The 24,773-nt window shown below is 42.4% G+C and overlaps 2 protein-coding genes across 6 annotated transcripts in view; both read right to left on the bottom strand.

Moving 5' to 3' along the window:
- Positions 1 to 24,773, bottom strand: part of LOC135207996 (serine-arginine protein 55-like) — a 332,296-nt gene that overhangs the window by 238,434 nt on the left and 69,089 nt on the right. The window lies entirely within an intron of this gene.
- The window catches only part of LOC135207734 (chromatin-remodeling ATPase INO80-like), a 75,092-nt gene that overhangs the window by 46,641 nt on the left and 3,678 nt on the right, over positions 1 to 24,773 (bottom strand). The window contains exon 3 of the mRNA XM_064239560.1: positions 13,655 to 13,854. Within this exon, the coding sequence (XP_064095630.1) occupies positions 13,655 to 13,854 (200 nt within the window). The remainder of the gene's footprint in view (positions 1 to 13,654; positions 13,855 to 24,773) is intronic.

Below are 24,773 nucleotides of genomic sequence, written 5' to 3' on the forward strand. Positions count from 1 at the left end.
GTGGAGTTGTCGGAATGCACTGCCACTACTCGGGCCTTCTACTAAGCTCCGAAACTGTCTGAGCCCTAAGAAAATTGCTAACAGTTCCTTTACATTTAGTGGGAACTTCTTCTCCTTCTCCGACCAAGCTCCTGAAGTCCGTTGATTTCCCAGTAGGGCTCCCCAACCTGTGTCCGATGCGTCGGAAAAGAACTGTAGGTTCGGGAGGATGGGTCGTAAATCTAACCCTTCTTCCAACCTTGCTCGAGAGAGCCACCACCTTAGGTCCTCTTTTATTTGATCTGTGACAGGAAAGGTAATCGAGTCTGGTTGTGTCTTCCTGCACCAAGAGGCTCTCAGGAAAAACTGCAGAGGTCTCATGTGCAGTCTTCCCAACGTCACAAATTTCTCCACTGACGTCAATTTGCCCAGGAGCCTCATCCACTGATTGGCAGAACTTACCTTTTTGTCCAAGAACTCCTGAACTGTCTCCAGACAGCCTTGAACCCTCTTCGGGGACAGAAAAGCCCGAAAAACTTGAGCATTCAGAATCATCCCCAAATAAAGGATGCTCTGAGATGGAACCAACTGGGACTTCTGTTTGTTGACCAGAATTCCTAACTTTCTGGCAAGATCCAGAGTTGTTCCAAGGTCCTTCATGCACCGACTCTCTGATTCCGACCGGAGAAGCCAATCGTCCAGATAGAGGGAGATTCTTACTCCTAATATGTGTAGCCAGCTTCCTATCGGGGATAGAACCCTGGTGAAAACTTGAGGAGCGGTCGCTAGTCCGAAGCAAAGCGCCCGAAACTGAAACACCTTGCCTTCGAACATGAACCTCAGGTACTTCCGAGATTCGCGATGTATCGGAATGTGAAAATAAGCGTCTTGCATGTCCAGAGAGACCATCCAATCCCCCTGTCTGATGGACTCCAGAACCGACCGAGTGGTCTCCATATGAAATTTTGTTTTCTGGACATGCAAGTTCAGGCGCTCACATCCAAAACCGGCCTCCAGCCCCCTGATGACTTGGGAACTACAAAAAGGCGATTGTAAAAGCCTGGAGGAAAATCCCCTTCTATCTGTTCTATCGCTTCTTTGAGAACAAGCGCTTCCACTTCTGCGGCTAGCGCCAGAAATTTGTCTGAGCCCGGAGAGTATGCCTGGAATGGAATTGCACAGGTGAGAGCGAGGGAGGTGAAACGAGAGGAATACGATAGCCGAACTTGAGTACTTGCACTACCCAGGCTTCTGCTCCTCTGTTTTTTTTCCATTCCTCCCAAAACAGAGCCAGCCTGGCTCCCACTGGTGCATGAAGAACCGAGCTTTCATTTGGAAGGTTTGTTAACCTTGGCCGAGGCCTTAGACTGAGGTCGCAAATTCGATTTCGGCCGAAAGAAGCGCTTGGGTTTTCTCCCTCGAAAAGGCGCTTGGGCCAGAGGAGAAACCGAAGGAACAGTCTCCACAGGAGCTTTAGGTCTCTTAGTAGACTGTGCCAGTAAATCCGAAGTAGATTTCTTATCTAGCGCAGACGAAATTGACAACACTACATCGTCTGGAAAGAGGTTATCTTTCACAAAAGGATGCAAAAACAAGAGAGCAGACTTCTGTTGGGACGTAACCCTTTTAGAAGCAAAGGAGCACCAAAGTTGCCTTTTCTTAAGGGTACCAAAGGCGATGAGTGAAGCTAACTCATCACATCCATCCCTAATGGATTTGTCCGCACAGGACAGAACACCAATCCAATCCTCCGCTAACTCCTGGGAAAGAGAAGGACAGTCTTCGATCTTGGCCGCTAAGCGCCAATAGTCCAATCAAGGAAGCTAAAGACTTCCAAAAGTTTAAATTGATTCTTTACAACGTGGTCCAACTCAGGCGCTGTAAAGAAAACTTTCGCTGCGGCGAAAGCAGATCTTCTAGAGGAGTCGATTAAACTGGAGAAGTCTCCCTGGGAGGAGGCAGAAACTCCCAGAGAAGGAGCTTCCCCAGTTACATAAAACCTATACCTCTTACGAAGCAACTTAGAGGGAGGGTAAGCAAAAAGAGCCTTCCCTAAGTCTCTTTTCATAGACATCCATTTCTCCGTCTCTTTCAACGAATGTCTAACCGCTTTAGATAGAACAAGTTTGGGAGGAGAGGGTCTGAAGTTTTCCTCCTCATCAAAAAAGTCGAAGTTGGGGAGCGCGGAGCCGCTTTCTCAAAATAATCTGGATAAGATACCAGAAGAAATCTAAGGAGACGTGAATAACACGAGAGGTGATGTGAATCCTCCTCTACTTCTTCTTCATTCTCCGATACCGCCGAAGAAGTAGACGGAACTACAACCGGATCTGAAGGTTTCGAACCACCCTTGGACTCATTCATCCAGTTGGTTAACATCTCTAACTGCTTGCGCAAAGGCGCCAGAGACGAATCAAAAACAGTTAACGTTAGGCTTGGAAGAGCCTAAATGTTCAGCAGGAGGCGGAAAAAACTACTTGCGCCTCGCTCGGAGCCGCCGAAATTCGAGGCGAAACAGGCGCATCAGGCGTAACAGACGAAAAAAGCGCCTAAAGAAACACCCTTAGAATGCTAGCTACAGCGCTAAAACCACAATCTCTACTAGTAGATGGAGCCGAAAAAGGCACAGATTGAGGCGACGAACGAGCCGCTAACGGCCGAGGCGCAACCCTACTCTCAGGCTCCTTATACCGCTTGACTGGAGGAGGCGAAGAATCGGCGCCTGAACGCCTCTTTAAGGGACGCGAAACGGGCGAATCTCGCCAAGAGCGCCGTGCGACCGGAGACGAATCGCTTGAATCATTTGAAAGGCGTCTGACCGCAACACCTTTCCAACGCTTAACCGAGCCCTGTTGAGGCGCAACAGGCTCAACAAGAGAGGCGCCTGTCTGTGGGCAAATCCCGATCGACTCCCTTGGACTTCCGGTATGTCTTCTCCCCGGTGCGGGGGAGCTGGACAGTGACCTTTGTCTAGGAGACGTGTCAGGACAGACAGACGCACCCTCAACTACACTCTTACCTGAGGCCGCTTTCTCCAAAAACGTCTTAACTGAATTACCAAGTTGCAAAACCGTATTCGCTAGTACGAAAAACAAAATTTCTGATCTAACCTCGATTCCAGACTGGCAATGGTTGTCGGAAGAAACTACACGGGAAGCCGGAGAAGTGGGATTAGTAGGAGGAATAGGAGGTGTAGTTAAAGGAGACATAACAATTTGAGGAGAAACAGAAGGAAACAGATGCATCGCAAGACGAAGCAGAGCTAAGTCTACTTTCCCTAAGCGCTGCTTTTCTAATTCTGTCTTTAGCTAATTTCTCCGAGTATGAACTAAAAAACTTCCATTGAGAATCAGTCCAATCACTACACTCGTTACATGTTCGATCTGCTGAACAAACCTGTCCCCTACACTTAACACATTTAGTGTGAGAATCATACTCTAGCTTGGATAATCTAGTTTTACATCCTGAGATGCAAAACCTAACTCCCGACGGACTAGAATCCGACATGGCAACGCCTAAATAAAAAGCAAAATAACAACAACGCCAAAAAAAGAGTACTTCACCAATTCCGAAGATCAAATCCACAAGAAAAAAGCGAAGCAAAGTTATCCAACCGCACCGACCACCGATGTTCACCGGACGCCGGCAGGAAAAGAATTGCATTCACCTGGGCAGTTGTACCTGGTTCTCCCGCGAGTGGAGGGAGATGACGTCATCACCACCAGTGTTGGCGCGCCGCCGACGCGCTAAATTTGAATTTAGTATCCTGCCGCTCGTGGAAATCACGGCTCTATAATTGTTCGGTAAGACACTACAATAAAAAAAGGTTACTAGCAGGTGAGAGGTTTATCGACAGCTTCCCCCACCATCTCCACAGGTTGGTGCACACCTATGGATTCAGTGCCCACTCCGTCGGTAGAACCTGTTTGCAGTGACTTAATTCATCCGCCAGGACATTCAATTTCCCTTGAATAAATCTTGTGACAATCTTTGTGGGATTGACTTAAGCCAAAAAGAGATCCCAAGCCATCTCGTAGAAAGAGACAGAATGTGTCCCTCCCTAATGCCTTACGTATGCAAGGGCTGTTGTGTTGTCCAGGCGAACAATAAATGTGCTGTTGCAAGTCGCTGTAGTAAAGTGCTGAAGAGCCAGATGGGTTGCATTCAGCTCTTTCACATTTTTTTGTAGATTCCATCCTGTTTGGGACCACTTCCCTGATACTTCTACATTTCCCAGAAGTGCATCCCACCCCAGATCCAATGCATCCGAGTACTATAGTGTGCAATAGGGGCTCAGAGGAAACAGGAGACTTTCCTTATGCAGATCTTCCTTATACAAGCAACCACTTGAGGTCCTCTTTGATCTCCGGAGTGCTAACTGGCTTTGAGGAAGAAATGAAGTGGTCTCAAATGTAGTCTTCCCAAGGGCACAAACTTTCTCTATTGATGAAAAGGTGCTCAAAATGCTCAACCAATCATTGGCAGAGCACGACAAGCAAAAGAGAAACTTCCAAAATGTCTCGAGGCAAGAGATGACTCTTGTCTGACGTTAAAGCCCAAAAACACTGAGATTCTATCTTCATGCCCAAATATAGAATTGACTTAGCCAGGATTAATTGGGATTTGGACTAGTTTATTAGTAGGCCCAAGATTGGGGCAGAAGAAGAGTCTGTTGTAGGTTCTCCCTGCATTTCAATTTCAATTGGGAGCAAAGCAGCCAGTCATCTAAATACAGACAAATGTTGATTCCTAAGAGGTGTAACCATTTTGCAAAAAAAAAAAAAGGGGGGGCCTCGAAAACCCGGGTAAAAACTTATGGAGCTGTGGAGAGGTTAAAACATAGGAGCTCGAATTTGAAAGACCTTGCCCTAGAACACAAATTTCAGATACTTCCCGGATTCCAGGTGAATGGGAATATGGAAGTAAGCATCCTGCATATCTATTGTTGCTATCCAATCCCCTCCCTTGCCAGATGGCTGAAAGGACTCAATGATGGTTTTCCATTTGAATTTTGTGGTCTTTGCAAACATTCAGGGCACTGATGTCTAGGCCAGATGGCCAACACCTCTGATACTTAGGGACAAGGAACAGACAGTTGTGAAAGAACCTTTGTGCTTACGTCTTTGACCATTGCCACGGCTCCCCTCCTCAGAAGGGATTTGAGGAGGGGATTTGATGCCTTCTGAGAGGACTGCAAACCTCTCTGAGCCTATAGAGCAGGCCTCCAAGCTGATTGGAGAGGAAGTTAAGGGAGGATTCTTCCTGAATGGGATGGCGTATTCCTCTCAGATGACTCATAACACCCATGGTACGACTTTTCTCTCTTCTTACTTTCTCCAAAATTGACTTAGCCTGGTTCCCATCTGAGCTTGGAGGACAGAATCCTCACTTGCGAGAGGCAGGCTTGTTTGTTATCTTCTTAGTTGGTCACACTGAACCAATGTAGGTTCATGGGTGTGGCTGACCTACCTCTGCAGCCAAAAAAAGGCTGTTAGGCAGAGGAGAGGCCTTCCTTGAAGTAAACAAAACAATATGAACATGTACTGTTTCCTTAGGGCATTTGGAGGATGCTGCCAGGTAATCCTATTAGTTTTTTTTCTGAAACTCTGCAGTAATGTGCTCTATGGTGGCATGAGGAGAAAGGCTGCAGCAATCCAACAGCGCGAACAGGAGAGCTGACCTCTGGGAACGCATCATAACTCCTTTTGTAGCAGAGGCACACCATTGTTCTCTCTTCTTGAGGATCTTGACCGTACATAAAACAGCCAATTCCTGAGAACCATCTCAAATTGCCTTATTGAAGCAGGAAAGAACACCTAACAAGTCTGCCGAGAAGTTGCTTTGCAGGGAAGCACAACCCTCAATTTTCTTTGCTAATGCACCTATGGTCCAGTCTAGAAAACTAAATATTTCAAAGACTACACATGTCTCGAATGAAGTGATCCAGCTCCAAGGCAGTGAATAAAAACTTTGTGGAAGAGAAGGAAGATCTTCTGGATTAATCAAATAACCTAGAAAAGTCCCCTTGAGAGGAGACAGCAACTTCCAAAGAAGGTGCTTCTCCAGTTACATAGGAAAGGTATATCTTTTTGGATAAGAGGGAGTGCCCACAAAAAACTGCCTTTCCCGCACTCCTTTTCTCTGAAAGCCATTCTCAATACAAACAAGGCTTTCTTCATGAGGATGAGAGTACTATTTTGGGTATTCTAGAGGCTTCAGTAGGCTGCCTCATCTTAAAAGCTAACCCTGGAGACGAAGGAGCCATGGTAAGAAGAATGTCAGGAAACAGTGGAGGAAATACATTAACAGGAGACGAATAGGCCAATGAAGGCTGATCCTGTTCAACCCCCTCTTCTTTGACTGGAAATAGGGGAAGCAGCTAATCCTGTAGATCTCAGGTTGTAGACGGATTCTGAAGAAAGTCGAGAATACTGTCAAGTCAACATCAGATTAGACCCAAAGTAGGATCCTGAACCGAAAGAAGGTGTGAACTACTAGTACCTGTCTGAGAACAGTTTAGAATGAGAAGTCAACAGTCTAATAGCAGATGGCGCCAAACTCAGAGACGAATGAACATTTGCGGGAGAACGTGCATGCACTGTTGAACTCTAAAGCACTGTATGTTTAGGCACTACACTTGTTGCTCCTTCCGGGTGTCCCGATCCCATCGACTGCTCAGATTCCATTGGATACCTGGATCCCTTGGATTCTACTGAACACATAGATCCATATGATCCCACTGCACATCTGGTTCTTTCTCAATCCACTGGTAACAAGGATCCCTTGGATCCCATTGAAAGCAGAACACTTTGGATTCCACCGGAAACATGAATCTTCCTGACCCAACTACCTAGTTGGATCCATCAGATCCTAATGAAAACTTGGATCTCTCTAATTTAAACAAGAGATTCTTGGAAGCCCATTTGGGCAGTGCATATTGGCAACCCGACACAGAAACTAGTCGACAAACGATTGGGAATGTCCCAAAAACTACAAGAAAATTCGGGACCAAGATCCTAACCCATAGATCGCTTACATGGGCGCAAAGAAGGGCGATCAGCTACTGAAACTGACCTTTTTAGTGGTCTAGAAGCTGTCTTAAAACATTCGACTACGTTCCTTGCTGGCACTAGAATCTGAATCACTGGCTGAAGGAGCATGAACACCAAGTTGGACATCTTTCTATTGGTTGTCCGCTAATTCCTGGGATTCTCATACAACAGGCTCGGCCAAGGGGGGCAACTACCTGTGGGCAAACCCCATTGACCTCCCTTGGATCTCCGGTTTGTCTCCTCCCAGGTTTAGGGGAGTTTGACAGGGACCATAGTCTGGGAGCATTGGTGGGACAAATAGCCACCTCCTCCACAGCACTTGCACTAATTCTATCCATTAGACACTTAACAGAAGTCCCAATTTGGACAACAGTGCTGACTAATAAATTAAACTTACAATCCATCCTAGCTGAAAGACTGGCAATGGTATTGGGATTGGAAGGTTGGGAGCTGTGTAAAGGTGTTGCAGGAAGAGTACGAGGACTGTTCATAGGTGAGAAGACTGTCACAGGTGTAGAAAGAGTGCAAATAACAGGAGAGCCCTGGCTAGAAGACCCCTTAGCTTCATCTTTAGTAGCCACCCTTCTGTCTATTTTTCTCTAGTTTGTCTAGATAGTCAAAGTCCTTCATTTCCCTGATCCCATCTTTACATTTGTCGCATGTAAGACTGAGCAAATTTGACCCCTACACTGGCAATAAATTGAATGTGTGCTGTATTTAATAGAGGTAATTCTGGTACTGCAATGTTCAGTGCAAAAACAGATACTGGATGAAGAGATTCAGACATCTCAAGTCACAATCAGTAATTGTCAAGCTAAATAAGCTAATATAATTAGTGAGGATGCTACCAAATTCAAAGAAAACTTCACCAAACATAGTGTGAAAAAGAACCATCCAGTGAAAATATTTCAAACCAAAGCTGACCATACAACTAACAAGCAGTCACTGACCGGCAGAAAGGAATCGAGCTCTTCACTGACATTGTACGTATGCTTCCTGAAAGTGGGTGGGGTCAGTTATCTACACACAAGAAAACAAAATTAGAATTTCAAATTTAAGCTGCCACAAAAGTTAGAAACTTATAGCTATGTAGTTACTTAATAAATTACTTATATAAAATTAGAATGATGATGGGAATTATTGGAAGAATTTACCCACATAAATTTAAGTAACAGGCAAGATATCAATAGTGCTATAAGTAGCAGCAAAAAGAAAAATAAGAAAACTTAACATATCTGTATACTATAAGTCAATATATGGAAATGTATTTATGGTATTTCAACATTATAAAATTTAGAGTATGAAATAAATTATTTTGATGGTACAATCCAATTACTTTACAACTGCTTTTAAGTGCAACAGGGGCTTTCCAGAAGTGCTCCAGAGAAAAATTCAGCTTGCCATCCACAAATCAGGGATCTCAACCTCCTACTATGTCTAGTATAACAATGCCAGAGCTGTGGAGCCCTCGGCCTGAGAGTGTAAACCCTGCTCAAGTGAGGAAAGTGGAGAAACATATGCTGCCTCCAGAAGGGTTACATAAGTTGGAAGAGAGCTATATCTTGGATTTAGAATACTATAGGGCTAACACTGACCTACCCCTCGCTTATTAACCCCTTCTTTACCGGGTGGGTGAGCAGAATGTAAACATTGCGTTCACTGCCGAACTGAATCTCTCGGTAGTGACTCCAGTTTGGAGGGGTGCCGATCGTAAAAATATTAGCCAAAAATACACTAATCAAGACAGGCTACTGAAATTATCAGGTATTATTAGCACTATAATAATGCATATTCTCTGTTAGTTTTATCATCCTACAGGGAAAATAAATGATTTTATGAAAAAAAATGTGAAATTCAGTGTCCCTTGTACAAGGGACACTGGTGGTCGGTGAGAAAACTACAGTCTTGAATAGAAATTCGGTCTTACAGACTGTTGGTATTTCCACCTGGAACATGCACATAAAGTATTATCAAAATAGAACAGTAAATAAGCACGTAATAACAAAAAAAAGAGCAAAAACTAAAGCGAAAGCCCCGCCAATAAATATGGAAATCGCAAATTTTATAGTATATCTTTCAAAAATTGGTCGATGTCATTTTCTACGTTTTCTAAGATTACTTTCATCACAGAAAACAACTTTAGGGGCATCAGGGGTATCTAAACTAATTTTTCAAGTTTCTTGTCCTCAGAAAAAATAGCTTTTTCGCTTCTTCTCTGGTTTGGTTTTTTATATACAGTAGTACCTCGAGATACGAAAGGCTCAACTTACGAAAAACTCGAGATACGAAAGCCAATACGAAAAATTTAACGGCTCTACATACGAAAAGTTTTCAAGATACGAAAAGGTTTCTGAAAGTCTGAGATTCGCCGGATAACAATTTGAAAAAATCGCTGCCGCGCGCCGCCATCTTAGTACTGAGTAGACTCGCCACCATCCTCCTGCTCTCCCATTGGTTCCTGATGCTAGTCGCGGCATGAAATCTTTCTCTCTATGGCCAGCGTCCCTCCCATCATCATCTACTTACTATGTATACGTGGTGGCGTGCTTCGGCCACTCGGTACCAGCATTGTTATAGTACGCACGCGGTATTCGTTTTCGGGATCGTCAATGTGTACGTTATTTAAAAAAAAAGTGACCAAGATCTCTCACATGGGATAAGTGATCAAGGTCTCTCTCATGGGATAACTGGAAACTTTGCAAGGTTGGTAGAATCTCCACTCCCTGCTGAACAGAGGGTGTAGACCAATCATTTACAAGTACGTATAATCAAGGCACTTCAGTTTATGTTGAGGGTCAGCAGCTGAACATTCAGTACCCCAATCAGTTGCAGAGAGAGCATTTGATGAACAGGGTTTTGAGATGGACACCAGGGCCAACTGAGTCATGAGGTCAAAGAAAGAACAGAAAGTTGAAATTCTGTAAAAAAAAAAAAAAAAAAAAAAAAAAAAAACCTACGTAAAGTAAAAAAAAAAAAGTAAAAAAAAAAAAAAGTTAAAAATCAAAAAAAGAAAAAAAACCGGCAGAAATTAAAGCCGCTTTTCATAAAGTGCAATCATTTGTAGAAGAACCCCCGAAAAGGCTCACACAGGAATTGGTCTAAACGTACAATATTTTTTAAAGTGTACATACGTACATATGTACAAAAGAAAAAAACGGCAGAAATTAAAGCCGCTTTTCATAAAGTGCAATCATTTGTAGAAGACACCCCCGGAACATTGTGAAAAGTAGGCAGAAGCAATCTTCCTTGGATAGTTACGTATGTACGTAGCCTCACTCGAAAAAGGTAAAAGCTTCCACATTTACGTACAGTATATTTCTTGTTACCATGTACACTAATATACACTTTATTTACAGGTTATATTTTGCATTTTTTTTATTAATTTAGGTATTGAATGGTCCAAATTGTTGTAGTATTTCATTGTTTATAGGTCAATTTAGCTTTATTATGAAATTTACTGGGGTGTTTTTGGAGGGCTTGGAACGGATTAGCCATTTTACATGTAAAATGTGGTCCAAGATACAAAAACCTCATGATACGAAAGGCGCCTTGGAACGGATTAATTTCGTATCTCGAGGTACTACTGTATAAAGTTACTATAAGGCTTTATTTTTACCTTCATTTATCTGGTGTTCATATCTTTTATTTGTAAAATGTAATAAGTGAATAAATAAATAAATACAGTAAATGATGATGCAACTGGTTTTATACTTGGGTAGAAGTTATTACATATTTGCGCTTGTCTGGTTTTGTGATTTTTTGTTGAGACGCAGTTCATCTGTCACCTGCACACTACTATAAGCAGTAATATTTTTTTTGGTTCATCATACGTCTGGCATCGTGTCATACTGTTTATTTTGCTCCAAACTCTTCAAACCAAAATTACAGAATGATTGGAAGTCCCTATCTGAAAAGAGGAGTTTTGGTGGTACTATGCGTACCAGCTTTATGCACCCGGGGCGGTGTAGTAGACTTGAATGGTGGTACCCACCTACCTCCAAACAACCTTTCGGTAATGAAGAGGTTAAAAGGAAGTGAGGAAGCATGATTGTTGAAGTACTAAGACTGGCTGCTCAATTGAATAGCCACATACATCTATACCCAGTCCAGCCCTTACTAGTGCTGAGCTGCTGCTTCTTAAAAGGAGGAAGATAATATGGACTGAGCCTTACCCTCTTCCAAGTACCATAGGTAAGATGCTTTCTCTCCAAAAGAAGCTAGTTACTTACAATACCTGCTGACCGGCTGCCACAAGTCTCAGAAAAAACGTCTGGGAACCTGTGGTTGAAGTCCCTAGGAAGGATGAGGTAAAGGTGGTCTGATGCATCAGGCACTTGCCCTCATCCCTGATTTTGTGAGTTTTTTCCCAAACTATATGACAGGCTACTTGTTGAGAAACATCATAAGCTCATCTTAAAACCAGGAAGAAGGGAGATGTACCAGAAAGAAAGGAGATGTTCCAAACCTGTACTTGTTTGTGTTTGATGGTACACACAAAAAGTGTTGACACTCTTGCAAAGGTGACAAAGTTGATTAGACAAAGAGGCCCATGATCTTCTGAATGGAAACACTGATTGAAGAGATACTAGTCCTCTGCATCAAAAAAGAAAATGGCCCGTCAGCAGGTCATATGGATGGATGTGATAAGGAGGAATATGGGCAAGGTGGGATTGGGGGAAGAAGATGCAAGGAATCAAAATGGATAAGTTGACTCGAGTGGCTGACCCTGCTATACAGTGGGATTAATAAAGTTGAAAGATCAAAAAAGAAAATGGCTCCTCAGTCTATTGCTCCATCTAAGTCTAAGCAACAGCAACACCCCTTTCAGCCCTGCCCCTACAAGCCAGGAAGGGGGGGCTGGAGGAAGGAGCAGTTAATAGAGAGGGTGTCACTCCCTTCCCATTGTCATGGGTGGGGGGATGCCTGGCAGGCCATGGGGCCAAAATGGCAATTCTCCTGTTCAGGATGCCTATGATCACAAATTCTGCTGCATTATTATTTTTATGCAATCTTGAGAGAACTGGAAAACAATAGAGCAACTCTTGAATTAAAGCATCAATGAAAGGGAATAATAAATAGCACTCTCTAATACATCCTGTCAACCAAAACTTTGTGCTAAGGGAAGGAAAAAACCCATTCCAAAGGCAGCAGGAGGTCTCATTATGTGTAATAAACCTTGGCTGCCTATGAGTAGGCAGTTCAGCACTCAAATATCTATATGTACCAAGCAACACTCCAAAGTAACTTAAGCAGCATGTATCAAGCAACATTCTAAAGTAAAATAAGAAGTTTGCATGTGTTTTATGGAAAAAAAAAAAATGATAATAAAAAATAAGATTATACCATATATACTCATGTAACAAGCAATTTCAAGTATTGGATGACTCAAATTTTTACCCTTAAAAAATTATTTTACCCTGTATCTCATGTATGATTCGAGTTCCTTTTTTGAAAGACCAAATTACATTAGACAAACCTCTTTTCCTCCATCTCTGTATCTATCCCATCCTCTAGATAAATAAGTTAAAAAAACAAAAGAGAATGATAAAAGTATCGTTAGTAACGTTCTACTTGTTGCGTAAAGCCATAAACAACTGAGCAAGAAGCAGCTGTTTTGCTTGCATTTCCACCATGGTATGATAGTAAAAAATTACCATAGTTATGTCACAAATGACGTTAAGTAGAATGGTACTGATGTATTTCTATATTATATACACATACCCTTATTTGCTATGTTGAAAAGATCATCAAAGAAATATACTGCTACATTTAAGGTGCAAGTTGTAGCTGTAGCTGAGAAAAAAATGTTCAAGCTGGTAATGACTATAGATCACCGTGCATTGGCAACATGGATGATACTCCCATAACTTCTGTATGCCATCAACTCAACCATAAAAATAATTGGAGAAAAAATTATTTTAATCAAAACTATTGGGTATGATAGAACACATTTTACTGCTGTATTTACACCGGTAAAATATAAAATATGTAAAGCTCGCATATGATGAAATCAAGTAAAAATAGCAAGTGGAATCTAATTTTTTACACAAAAAACATGACCCCAATGACATTTATTAATGAAAAAATACATAAATTTCATTCACAACGAGACGTATTTAAGTCACATTTCGACTTCAAAACACTTTGTATAATGAAAAATAACATTGTCCCATAAAATAAAATATCTAGAGATTCATCTACACTAACTAAAAATAAGAAAATTGCTCTGAATCAAGTTAAATACAATGAAATAAACTTACCCCATAATTGCCCTAAGGTGATTTCCAACCCCATACAATGATCACTGTTTGTAGTTCATAATAGTACAATAGTAATATGAGAACACATACAATATTATTAGATACAGTGAAATAAAGCATAACCTTTTAAGAGAAGTATGGAAAAGATACATATTTGTTGTTTGTACGTACATATTTTATAATTCGATACTACATGAATATTAAGTATACTTACTTTATATCTCACATATGATGATACGCCCTTGAAAAAAAAAGTTCAAAATTGGGTCTTCAAAAGTTGCATGATACACAAGTATATATGGTAGTTACATTTTTATATAAAACATTGGCATAAACTAAACTGGATTTTCAGAATATACATACATCCTCATTCTGATAGAAGTGTGACTGGTCATGCTTCCGTAGTCTGTGCTCCCTCAACATGTTTTCAAGGTATTCCTGGGTGAATTCTGAATCATCATCGTCATCATCACTGTCTGAATCAACGAGCACTTCCTTCAACCAGTATCTTTTCTTACGAAGCCCTTCAAAGTTGAAGAGATGGCTTTTGTCACTCTCCCTCTCTGCAAAAATAGACAAAAATATAAAACTTTAAAGGGAACTACAAACTTTGATGTATAAATATGTAGTTCAAGATAGCACTGAGAGGGGCAAACCTGCTAAACTCAAGTGCCAGTCATAAGCCTATATAAATTGGGAGGGTTGGAGTCAAAGGAAGAAATATGCATCTTGTAAATTTTTGGCCAAAACCAACAGTGAAATGAAACAACGAATACAGAAACAGTTATGAAGAAGAAGAAGAAGAAGAAGAAGAAGAAGAAGAAGAAGAAGAAGAAGAAGAAGAAGAAGAAGAAGAAGAAGAAGAAGAAGAAGAAGAAGACAATTACTGTCGTCTCCACTTGCTTAAACTGTCAGATAAACATATGAACCACAGCTCACTAGTCTACTCGGGGACATTCTGGTAATTTATTTATACTATACATATATAAAAATGGATGCGAGTGTGTTCCAGCATAACTCTGAAATGCATTGAGCAATTTCAACCAAACTTTGTATGCATATGACTAACTATCTAAAAAAAGAATACTGAGGGGGTCACCAAAGGCTTCCCTGAAACGAGGCTAGTTCTGCCCGTAGACTCGGTAACTAAATACAGTAATACCTCGATCTTTTGCAATTCGAGTTGAGCAAATTGACAATAGCACAGACTTTTCATTGTAACCTAAATAACTATTATACACAAGTTTTTGCAAACATGCAAATGCAAATTCAACATTTTCGAATCTTCGGGAACCCTGCAAAACTTTTGGTTTAATTTATGTAATTTATATAGGATTTCAAGTTTTTTATGTGTAAATTAAATAACTTTAAATAATAAACATGATAATTCTCTCTCTCTCTCTCTCTCTCCTCTCTCCCCTCTCTCTCTCTCGCTCTCTCTCTCTCTCTGTACATGTATGTATGTATTATTTCAAATAATAATAATAATAACGTAATACTAATGACAATTGACAATACTAGTAGTAGTAATAATAATAATAATAATAATAATAATAATAATAATAATAATAATAATAATAATAATAAATTAATAATAAGTGGTACGAACACCAACCTGAAGGAATGATAGAAAACAATCAAGTAAAGATCCTCTGGGACTATGGTAGTATCAGAACAGATAAGGTGGTATGTGCTAATAGACCAAACGTGACATTGATTGACAAAATCAGGAAGAAAGTATCACTCATTAATGTTGCAATACTATGGGACATCAGAGTAGAAAAGAAACAGAGAGAAAAGAATGATAAGTATCAAGACCTGAAAATAGAAATAAGAAGGATATGGGATATGCCAGTGGAAATTGTACCCATAATCATAAGAACACTAGGCACAGTCCCAAGATCCCTCAAAAGAACCTGGAAAACTAGATACCGAAGTAGCTCCAGGACTCATGCAGAAGAGTGTGCTCCTAAAAACAACACACACAGTGAGAAAAGTGATGGACTCCTAAGGAGGCACAATGCAACCCAGAACCCCACACTATAAAAACCACTCAGTCGATTAGGATGACTGTGATAGACAAAATATAACAATTTGTCGAAAATTGTATTTTTCCTAACTATACAAACCTGAGGTCCTTTAACAATAGGAATGTAACTTGTGGCAGCTGGAACCGGTCGTAAGCTTCGAACAAGGGAGTTCGGTAGTTAACTGCTTGTCCGACAGTCAGCGCGCCGCGCGACTGGGAGGTGAAGAATCACTTTGCTTTAGGCCCAGGAAAAACAGAGTGAGGGGTGACATGAGGTGGGACTATGTGTAAACAAAGGACCTCAGGTTTGTGGTATAGTTAGGAAAAATACAATTTTCGACAAATTGTTATTTGTTCTGATACGCAATAAAAACCATCGGTCCTTTAACAATAGGAAGACTCACTTCTTGGTGGGTGGAATTTGAGTTAATGAACAGAGTGGTGTTCGTCCACCTTGGTTCCCTCCCTGGTCGTAAGAGCAGAAGGAGGGATCCTAGCCTCTGCCCAATGATCGGGGTATGTACCGCAGGATCAATGGTCAGACCTCTGGACCCAAGTAATAAGAGGGAGGCCAGCGTACCTCTTAAAACTAGCAAGCAAGAACTTGTTCCTATTGCAAGAGGCAAATGAAGTCATGGGTTTGTCTCTTGTTGGTTTCCACTCCCCCACCCTTGTTGGGGGAAGAGTGGTGGATAATCGCTCCTAATCCCTAATGAAAGGGATAGGATGGAGCTAATTGCAACACTCCTCCACCTGCCACATTAACTTGACAAATTTGACAGCTCTGGCCTCGAGCTTTTCTTCAAGTTAAAAACACAAGATGAAGGAAAGGATATTTTCGTACACATTTTGTATTATTATTATTATTATTTGAAAATATTAATAAACATATACATGTACCATAAAAATTCTCTCACTCTCGAGTGAGAGAGAGAGAGAGAGAGAGAGAGAGAGAGAGAGAGAGAGAGAGAGAGAGAGAGAGAGAGAGAGAGAGAGAGAGAGAGATTTAGATTTATCGGTTGTCATTCAGTTGTGTCGGGCAGCAAAGGGTTGGTCAGCTAGTACTTATGCACAAGGTTGGTCAGCTAGTACCTTATAAGCATAAATACATAAAATCTTCTGTCTCTTGGGCGTTTTTTAGAATCCCCCCATTAGACTTTACAAAATAAATATCACAGCATCCAACTTCTCTACTAAACGCTCTTTATCATGATATTAATATGACAAAGAGATCTTACATAAATCTCGAGTTCAAATCTTTTGTTTCTTATTTCATAAAATTTCATCAATAATTCATCCCTCAAAAACAGAAAAATATCATAATTCAACTTTTCAAGATAATAAACTAATCCCTAACCAGAAAAATATCATTATTCAACCTTTTTGTTAACCGAGATAATTTTGCCATCCATATAAGTCTAACCATGTATGAACATTTAATATAACTGGAAATTGATAACACACAGCATAGGAAATAGTTTGTTGTAAATGTAAAATATACTTCTTACAGCTTTATCTTTGCAAGTCTTCACTACCATCAAATTCAGATACAAAGAAATGATACTGCAGAAATTACCCTTCTCTTTTTTAGTCTTTTATACTGTACCATCAATAAAAAAAATTATATTTATTCATATTTAAGGGTAAATTTTTATCCATATACCTACAGATTATCTCCTGTTTCCAATTCCCTATTCCCTGATACCTCTACATGAAGAAAAATATTACTCCCACTTGAGAACATATTATAGCTGGCCAAGCTTCTCTTCAATCCATCACATGAGATGTCAATAATCAACCATCTTCTTCAGCAACAGTCACTGTGTAATCCTTGCAAAATTTATTAGTTTTTTAGCTTGTCTTTTCAAAGTGAAATTTTATTTCATGGATACAATTACACATACACATACATCTATAAAATTCACATTGTATTTTCTAAAACATCTGAAGTCATTTGCTTGGGTTTGGGGAGCTTTTGGAATCATTTGTGGATAATAAGAATAATTATATTTTATATGACTTCTTTATCTTCATCATTACCAAATTCATGGGGTTCCTCACCTTTATCCTAACTACTTTCACCCTAAAATTCATGCAGCACAAAACAAGCCTGGGACCTCTGAGGTCATTCAGTGCTGAACTGGAAATTGACAGTGAAAGGTCTGAAAGGTGTAACAGGAGGAAAACCTCGCAGTTCCACTATGAATCAAGTGTCAGGAGAGGGTGGAAAGTAAGATGAAGAAAGAGAATATGAAAGGAGGTACAGCAAAAGCGACGAGAGGGATTGCAGCTAGGGGCAGAAGGCACATGCAAAGAACTTAAAGTATTGTCTACAGTGAACTGCATGAGGTCCACTGACAACATTACCCGCCTATGGGGGAAAGGACAATTGACAGTAAGATAGTTTAAAAGGGGTAACAGGAGGAAAACCTCGCGGTCGCACTATGAAACAATTAGAAAGGTTGGAAAGTCAGATGGAAGAAAGAGAAATGAATGGAAGTACAGTAAACAAAATGAGAGAGGGGCACTGCAACAACCCTTAAGGGGGCCAACTGGTACCCTTATATATGGGGGTATAGGGCTAAAAATGCAAAGTCATGAAAAAATTCATGGAGCTTTGTATGGCAATGGAGAATATGTATACGAAATATTTTGTAAAAATTCCTCTTAATTTCGTAGTTACAGGGTAATTAGTAAACGTAACTCAAAATGCCAAAAACATTGATCCGTACAGTCATACCCCTACATACGAAAGTTCCTACGTACAAAAAATCCAGGTTATGAAGGCAAAGACGAAGATTTTTTGCTTCTGTGTATAAAAATAATTCAGGTCACGAAAGGGTATACTGTAAAGTCCGAGATTCGCTCCAGCCGCTGAGAACAATTTTAAAACTCGCACACCGCCAACTCAGTAGACTCGCCACCTCCTCCCACTCTCCCATTGGTTCCTGATGCTGGTTACCGCCATAAAATCCTGCTCTCCTATTGGTCAGCATCTATACCATCATGCATCTACATAAGGGAGTTCCTCGACCATTTCGTTTCCGCAGCATTATCATACACACGTGGAATTCGATCGTTCACGTAGATTTCGTTTGTTAACGTAAATTCGTGTTAGTGATTTCACTTTCGTTGTACTGTAAGTTACTTTATCGTGTTGTGTGTGAACTTAATTACTTACGTTATTAGCCATGGGTCATGTTTCTGCCGTTTGTCCTCCTCCTCTGTCGCCACTTTAGGACATCGCTCACTCGAAAGGTAAGGTTCCACATTTTACTACATACGAACGTACATGTACATACAGTATTTCTTGTACCCTGTACACTAATACATTTTATTTACAGTTAGGTTAGGTATTGAATGGTCCAAATTGTTGTAGTATTTCATTGTTTATTGGTCAATTTAGCTTTATTATAAAATAAAGCTAAATTGTGTGTTTGTAGGGCTTGGAACGAATTAGGCAATTTACATGTAAAACGTAGTTCTGGATACGAAAAAGTCAGGTTATGAAGGCCGCTTCAGAATGGATTAATTTCGTAACCTGAGGCACTACTGTACAAGAAAATACAATATTTCTTCTGTTATCATAAATTTTGATAATTATTATCAAAAGAATTGTGAGCAACAGCATCTATAAAGATTCCATGAGTTGCAGGAGGGAAGGGAGTCAACTTAGACCCTTTCAGTGCGATCAGAAACCTCATGTAGTATACATGTTCGAGTTTCACCTCTGACATTCGCTTGCTTTTATGTATTGTTTTATCTTTTGTTTTGCAGAATTTTTCATCATGCCAATGAGGAAAAGACAAGCAAAACATGTCGCTAACATATAGACAGAAAATTCGCTCTAATATGATTAAAGAATACCATAATACACAAGATATTAGCGTAGTCAGTGAAGAGAGAGAGGGAGGGGTGCCTGATTTGGTCTTTAAGCTAAGGGATCTTCATTTATGATAAATAACATAAAAAAAAAAATCAGGTCTTTGAGCTAAGGAATCTTCATATATGATAAGTAACATAGTTTTGGTTATTAATACCCAAAAAGGAATATGAAATTCATACATAATAATCATGATACACATTTGAGTTTTACCTCTGACATTCTCTTGCATTTACATCATGCCAGAGAGGAAAAGACGAGGAAAACATCTCGCTAACATACAGAAGAAGAAAATTAGCTGTAATAAGCCGAGTTAGTGAAGGAGAGAGAGAGTTACGTAGGAAGGAGTGCCCCGTCTTACCTGAGGCAGTGCCCCGGGCTACGATATATGAGCAAAGGGATCTTCATTTATGATTAAATTATGATAAATAACATAGTTTTGGTTTATTAATACCCAAAAAAGAAATATATATTCATAATAATCATTATTTATTAACATTGTCTTTATAAAAAAATACAAAGAAAAACTTGGAACGCCCATATCTCAAAACTATACTTATTGACCTTCAAATTCTATCTTCTCATTTAGTTTTAAGGCTATAGCATTGAAATTTTGTATATAACTTAGAAAGACATTATAGAAGAATCAAATCAAGCCCTTTTTTCCAATTTTTCTTTCATTTTATATTTACACATTTTTTTCCTGATTTATAGGGTTTATTTTTTACCATAATGAAAAAATTCATATCTAGCAAAAAAATGACTTTTAGAAAAAAAAACTCTTCATTTGATTGGAGGTCTACATCAGGTCTATATATGGTAGTAATCCCAGGTCTTAATATTAAATACATGTATCAAGGGAGGAGATAGAATTTGAAAAATGGTTATTTTCGGGATAAATTGCCCTGGCGTCACAAAACCGTAGGTCCAGAGGCGAAAAGAAATCATTTGCGGTTTGGAAATGTCCCAAGTCACCTTATTATTGTGGTATGAATGTCAAAGTCCTGTCCTTAAAAAATGGCATTAGCCGGCCGGCCCCCTTAAGGGGACAGCCTCAGCTGGGAGGCCTGAAATACGACAATTTTGAGGTCGTAGGGCGAAATAGAGTTTTACTAATTTCTGGTAACATTGATGTGTGCCACAGCCAGAGGTAAAATATTAGTGCTGTAGCTAACCTGTAAGTGGGTCAAAAATGATTTTTTGTGAAAGTATCCGCAATGAAAATATCACGAAAAATACAATGTTTCGATATCCTTTCGTTCCATTGCGTTTTACATAAATTTTCCATAGGTAATTGTACGATATGTTCTTCGGCCGCTGGCGCTGCAGAGCATGGCATCCGTTAATTGGGTAATTTCTGTATACCGCTGTTGCGAGTCAGTTGGCTCCCGAGTATCCTGTAATAAAGTCAGTCTCCAGGACGTTGTGTCATTGCAAACCCACATGGCGCAGTGAGTAGGATAAGGACCAAGCCATGCCCCAGATACGTCGACACCCCAGGCCAACGCCGAGGCGTGCCTCACCTGCAATGCCAAGGGCCCTTGTCACAGGCCGTCATGCAAGCACAGACGTTATTTGCAGACCAGCAGCTGGCCATCCGTTCCCTTCAGGATGCCCTTCCAGGTTCAGGAGCATGTGCCGGTAAAGGTTTCCTGTCTCCCTGCTGCCCCTGAGAAAAGTGTGAGGCCCGGTAAATGTCCTCAGCAGCATTCAGAATCCTGGAGGGCGTTCGATGACCGTATTGGATTCACCTTAACAAGGTTCCCGGCCGCAGGATGTTGTCTGCACATTAGCTCAACTGTGTACCGGCGTTGCAACGTGCAGCTGGACGCTCGGTATTCAGATGCCAAATGGAATGCCCTCGCCCCAGACGCGGCTTGGACGCCATCGGGAATATGTGCTTCGGTCGCGAATCAGGCAGTTCAGTGGTCTGAATTCTTGCCCTCGCACAAGGGGCGCGAGGAATTAGTGAGCGACCTATTTTTTCGAGGTGTGCTCAGAAAAGGCCACCGACTGTGATTTTTTTTGAGTGTCCAAATGCGGGAGTGTTTAATAGAGTACATGCTGTTGCGAAAAATAATGTAGGCCTCAGTGACCCCTGTATTTGAAGAGGCATGTTTTTTCAGGCATGTGAAACATTTAAGAGTGTAGATGCCCTTCAGGCACTGTGCTGCACTTTCGAAGCTGCACGCCAAGATGTTGAAAGTGTCCCGCGCGTCGCTATCAGTGAGAGGGGGTCTGCTGGCGCCTCGAGAGATGACGTCACAGGCATTGATGACGTAGAGCCAGACGTCGCGGTGTTGCGCGGCAATTCCAATGTGAAGCGTTTGCGGAAACTTGTGGGAGGCACCATCCCTTTGGTCGAGCGTTCTGCCCAGCAAGAGGTATGACGTGCCACGGGTGCCAAAAGGTAGGGCACTTTCAGAAATGCTGCAGGAATACGAAGAAGCGCCGCTTGCCTGCGAGTTTAGCGATTGTTGCAGACCACGCACCTCTCCCCCCACCCCACGATCAAGGCTTGTGTTTCCCATAGAAACGGGAATTCAGTATCCACACTCGTCGTAGCAGACACAGGAGCAGAGATCTGCGTTGCCGGACCCACGATTCTCTCAAGACTGCAAATAAATTCACTGGAGTTGCAGCTGCGAGCAGGTCTGAGGGACGTAGCTAATCTCCGAGTGAGATGTCTTGGATCAACGGCAATGCTTCATTGATATAGGTGGGCGACGCACGAAGCAGGAGGTTTACTTTTGTGCCGACGGCCAAGAACTTCTATATATCGCTGAATGCTTGTAAGGAGCTTGGGAATAGTACCCCCTGACTTCCCTCACCCCTCCATCTCGTTGCATCAGCTGATGTGCTTAATGAAGACGTCGCACGGCCTAACTCCCCCCTAAGACCATGAAGCCAGCCACCTTACCCATCCCGCCTGTGGAGGAGAATATACCGAGACTTGAGGAGTGGGGTTATTACGGCATTTCTCTTCAACAACCTTTAATACAACAGGGAACCGTTACCTGTCATGACGGGCAAGCAAGCAGCACCACATCCATTTGTTGCCTGATGCCGTGCCTTATGCTGTCACACGCCCGCGACAATTCCTAAGCATTGGAAGAGGAGGTCAAGGCTCAAACTTGACGAGGACGTTTGGAAGGGTGTGATAGAACAAGTCCCAGTGGGGGATGCAACGGAAGGTGTGCAAGGATGGTCGTTGTCGCCAAGAAGACGGGTCAACCTCGCCGCACAGTAGACTTCCAGCGCCTCAACGCCCACTGTCTTCATTGGGAAACTCATCATACACCGGCACCCGGCCCCTTCGACATGATTTCAAGCATCCCCATTCATACGTACAAGAACTTAACGGCGGACGCCCACTGGGGTTTCCATCAAGTGGAATTGGAACGAAGACAGCCAGGTCCCCGCTTACGACCTTTATCACTCCATGGGGACGATACCGTTATCGTAGAACACCCACCCCATGGGTCACTGTTCGGCGTCGGACGCCTACACAAAAAGGTTTGATGATGCCTGCAAGACATCACCAGAAAGCATAAATGCGTTGAACGACACTTTGCTATGCGATCACAGCATTGAAGAGGCGTTCTGGCATGTATATGAATTCCTGTCAACGTGTGGCCTCTGCAGGTATCACACTCCAAGCGCCCGAGAAGTTTAAAATTCTGCAAGAGAGAGGTCACTTTCGTTGGTTATTACCTGGGATGGGAGGTCATACAAACCCGCAGATACGAACGACTAGACGCCATTCGTAACTTCCATATGCCAGAGAAGCCCTCCATCCACGGATATTATGGTTCGTGGTTCGGGTTCGTGAATCAGTTAGCTCCCTTCCTTGCAACGGCGCCCCCATCATGGAGCCCTTTAGGGGACCTTCCTCAGAAAGCCCACTGGAAAAACGTTACTGGGGATAGTCAGCTAACGTGACAAACTTCGGCAGGCACAGGAGGTCATCTGTCAATTAGCCAAGGACGGCTTGGGCATATTACGAACAAAACACGCCCTACGACGATAATGACGGATTGGAGTAAAGAAAGGTATCGGGTTCGTAGTCCTTCAGCAGTATTGAATTTGTCAGTCAGCTGACAGCCCCCAGTTTTGTTGCAAGGGCGGCTGGCGCCTTGCCCTGTGTGGTTAGTCGACACCTCACCTCCTCTCTTGAAGCTGGGTATGCCCCCGTAGAGGAGAAGCCCTGGCAGTTACCTGGTGCTTGCGAAGGAGGCCAGGCCGTTCCTACTTGGGTGTCCTAATCTCACCATCATCACGGACCACCACCGTCCTCTCGTCAAGCTGCTGGGTGACAGAGCCCTCAAGGACCGTCCAATCAACCCGAGATTATTCAACCTGAAAGAGAAGACACTCCAGTTCAAAGTTTTTTCCCACATGAAATACCTGCCCGGAAAAAAGAACACTGCCGCGGATTTCTTTCAAGGTACCCAGACCATGCGAGCACCCCGCGAAGCTTCCGACGTGGATTTGGAGGACGACATTCAAGTGGCAGTGGCATGTGCAACCGTGGCCGGGCCTTGAACCGGATATCATCGTGTTGGATGAAGACTGCGTCAGGAGCGCCGCATCTAACGACCCTGTATATCAGCTCTTGCTTGCAAGGGTTGCAGCGGGCGACTGGCCCCAACAGAAGCCGCAAGAACTCACTTGCCTTCGCCCGTTTCTTCAGCGTTCGGGACCGGCTAGCCTCAACCAGGATCGGTGGTGACATACTGCAGTGGACCAAGGATGTGTTCGCTTGGTTATACCCGAGGATTTACGCCGCAGGTAGCCTACTACCTACGCAGGACAACCCAAGGCCTTGACTCGATGCTAGAAGGGCCAGGCAGTCGGTCTATTGGCCGGGAATAGAAGGGGACCTTCAGCATTGCCGCGCCCGATGTACTTCATGCGATGAACATGCCCCCTCACTGCTCCTGAAGAAATGATACACACGCCGCCTGCGGAATATCCCTTCCAGCAAGTCGTCGCAGATATGTTTCCAGATAGAAGGCAGTGTATACATGGTGTTATGCGGATAGACTAACAGGTTGGTTAGAAGTGGCTCATTTCCCCAATGGTGCCACGTCTAACAAAAAATCAGTAATCACCTTCGATCATATTTCTCGCGTTGGGGAGCCCCACAAAAGAACAAATATCAACTGACGGAGGCACGAACTTGGCCAGCGAGGAGATGGAGGCCTTCTTCAAGAGATGGGGGTCAAGGTCCGGCTGTCATCGGCCCAGTATCCCCAGTCTAACGGCAGGGCAAGAAACAGCTGTCAAATCGGCGAAGAGGCTACTCCGGGAAAAATACGTTAAAGGGTGGAGCCCTTGAGTCGGACAAACGGCCCTGGCGATACTTCAGTATCTCAACACTCCTCTCAGGGAAATTAATCAAGTCGCCGTCTCAGCTTGCAACGGGTGTGCCGAGCTGCGCGATGGGTAGGACCGACGGCCAGGAGACACCTGTTAGTAGACAGATATTGGAGGCAGACGATACGTCGAAGGGAGTTACAAGTGGCGAAGGTCGCAGGAGGCGATGCGCATCCCTGGCACTACCAGAA

This window comes from Macrobrachium nipponense, chromosome 34, assembly GCF_015104395.2.
Source record: "Macrobrachium nipponense isolate FS-2020 chromosome 34, ASM1510439v2, whole genome shotgun sequence".
Classification (NCBI taxonomy): Eukaryota; Metazoa; Arthropoda; class Malacostraca; order Decapoda; family Palaemonidae; genus Macrobrachium; species Macrobrachium nipponense.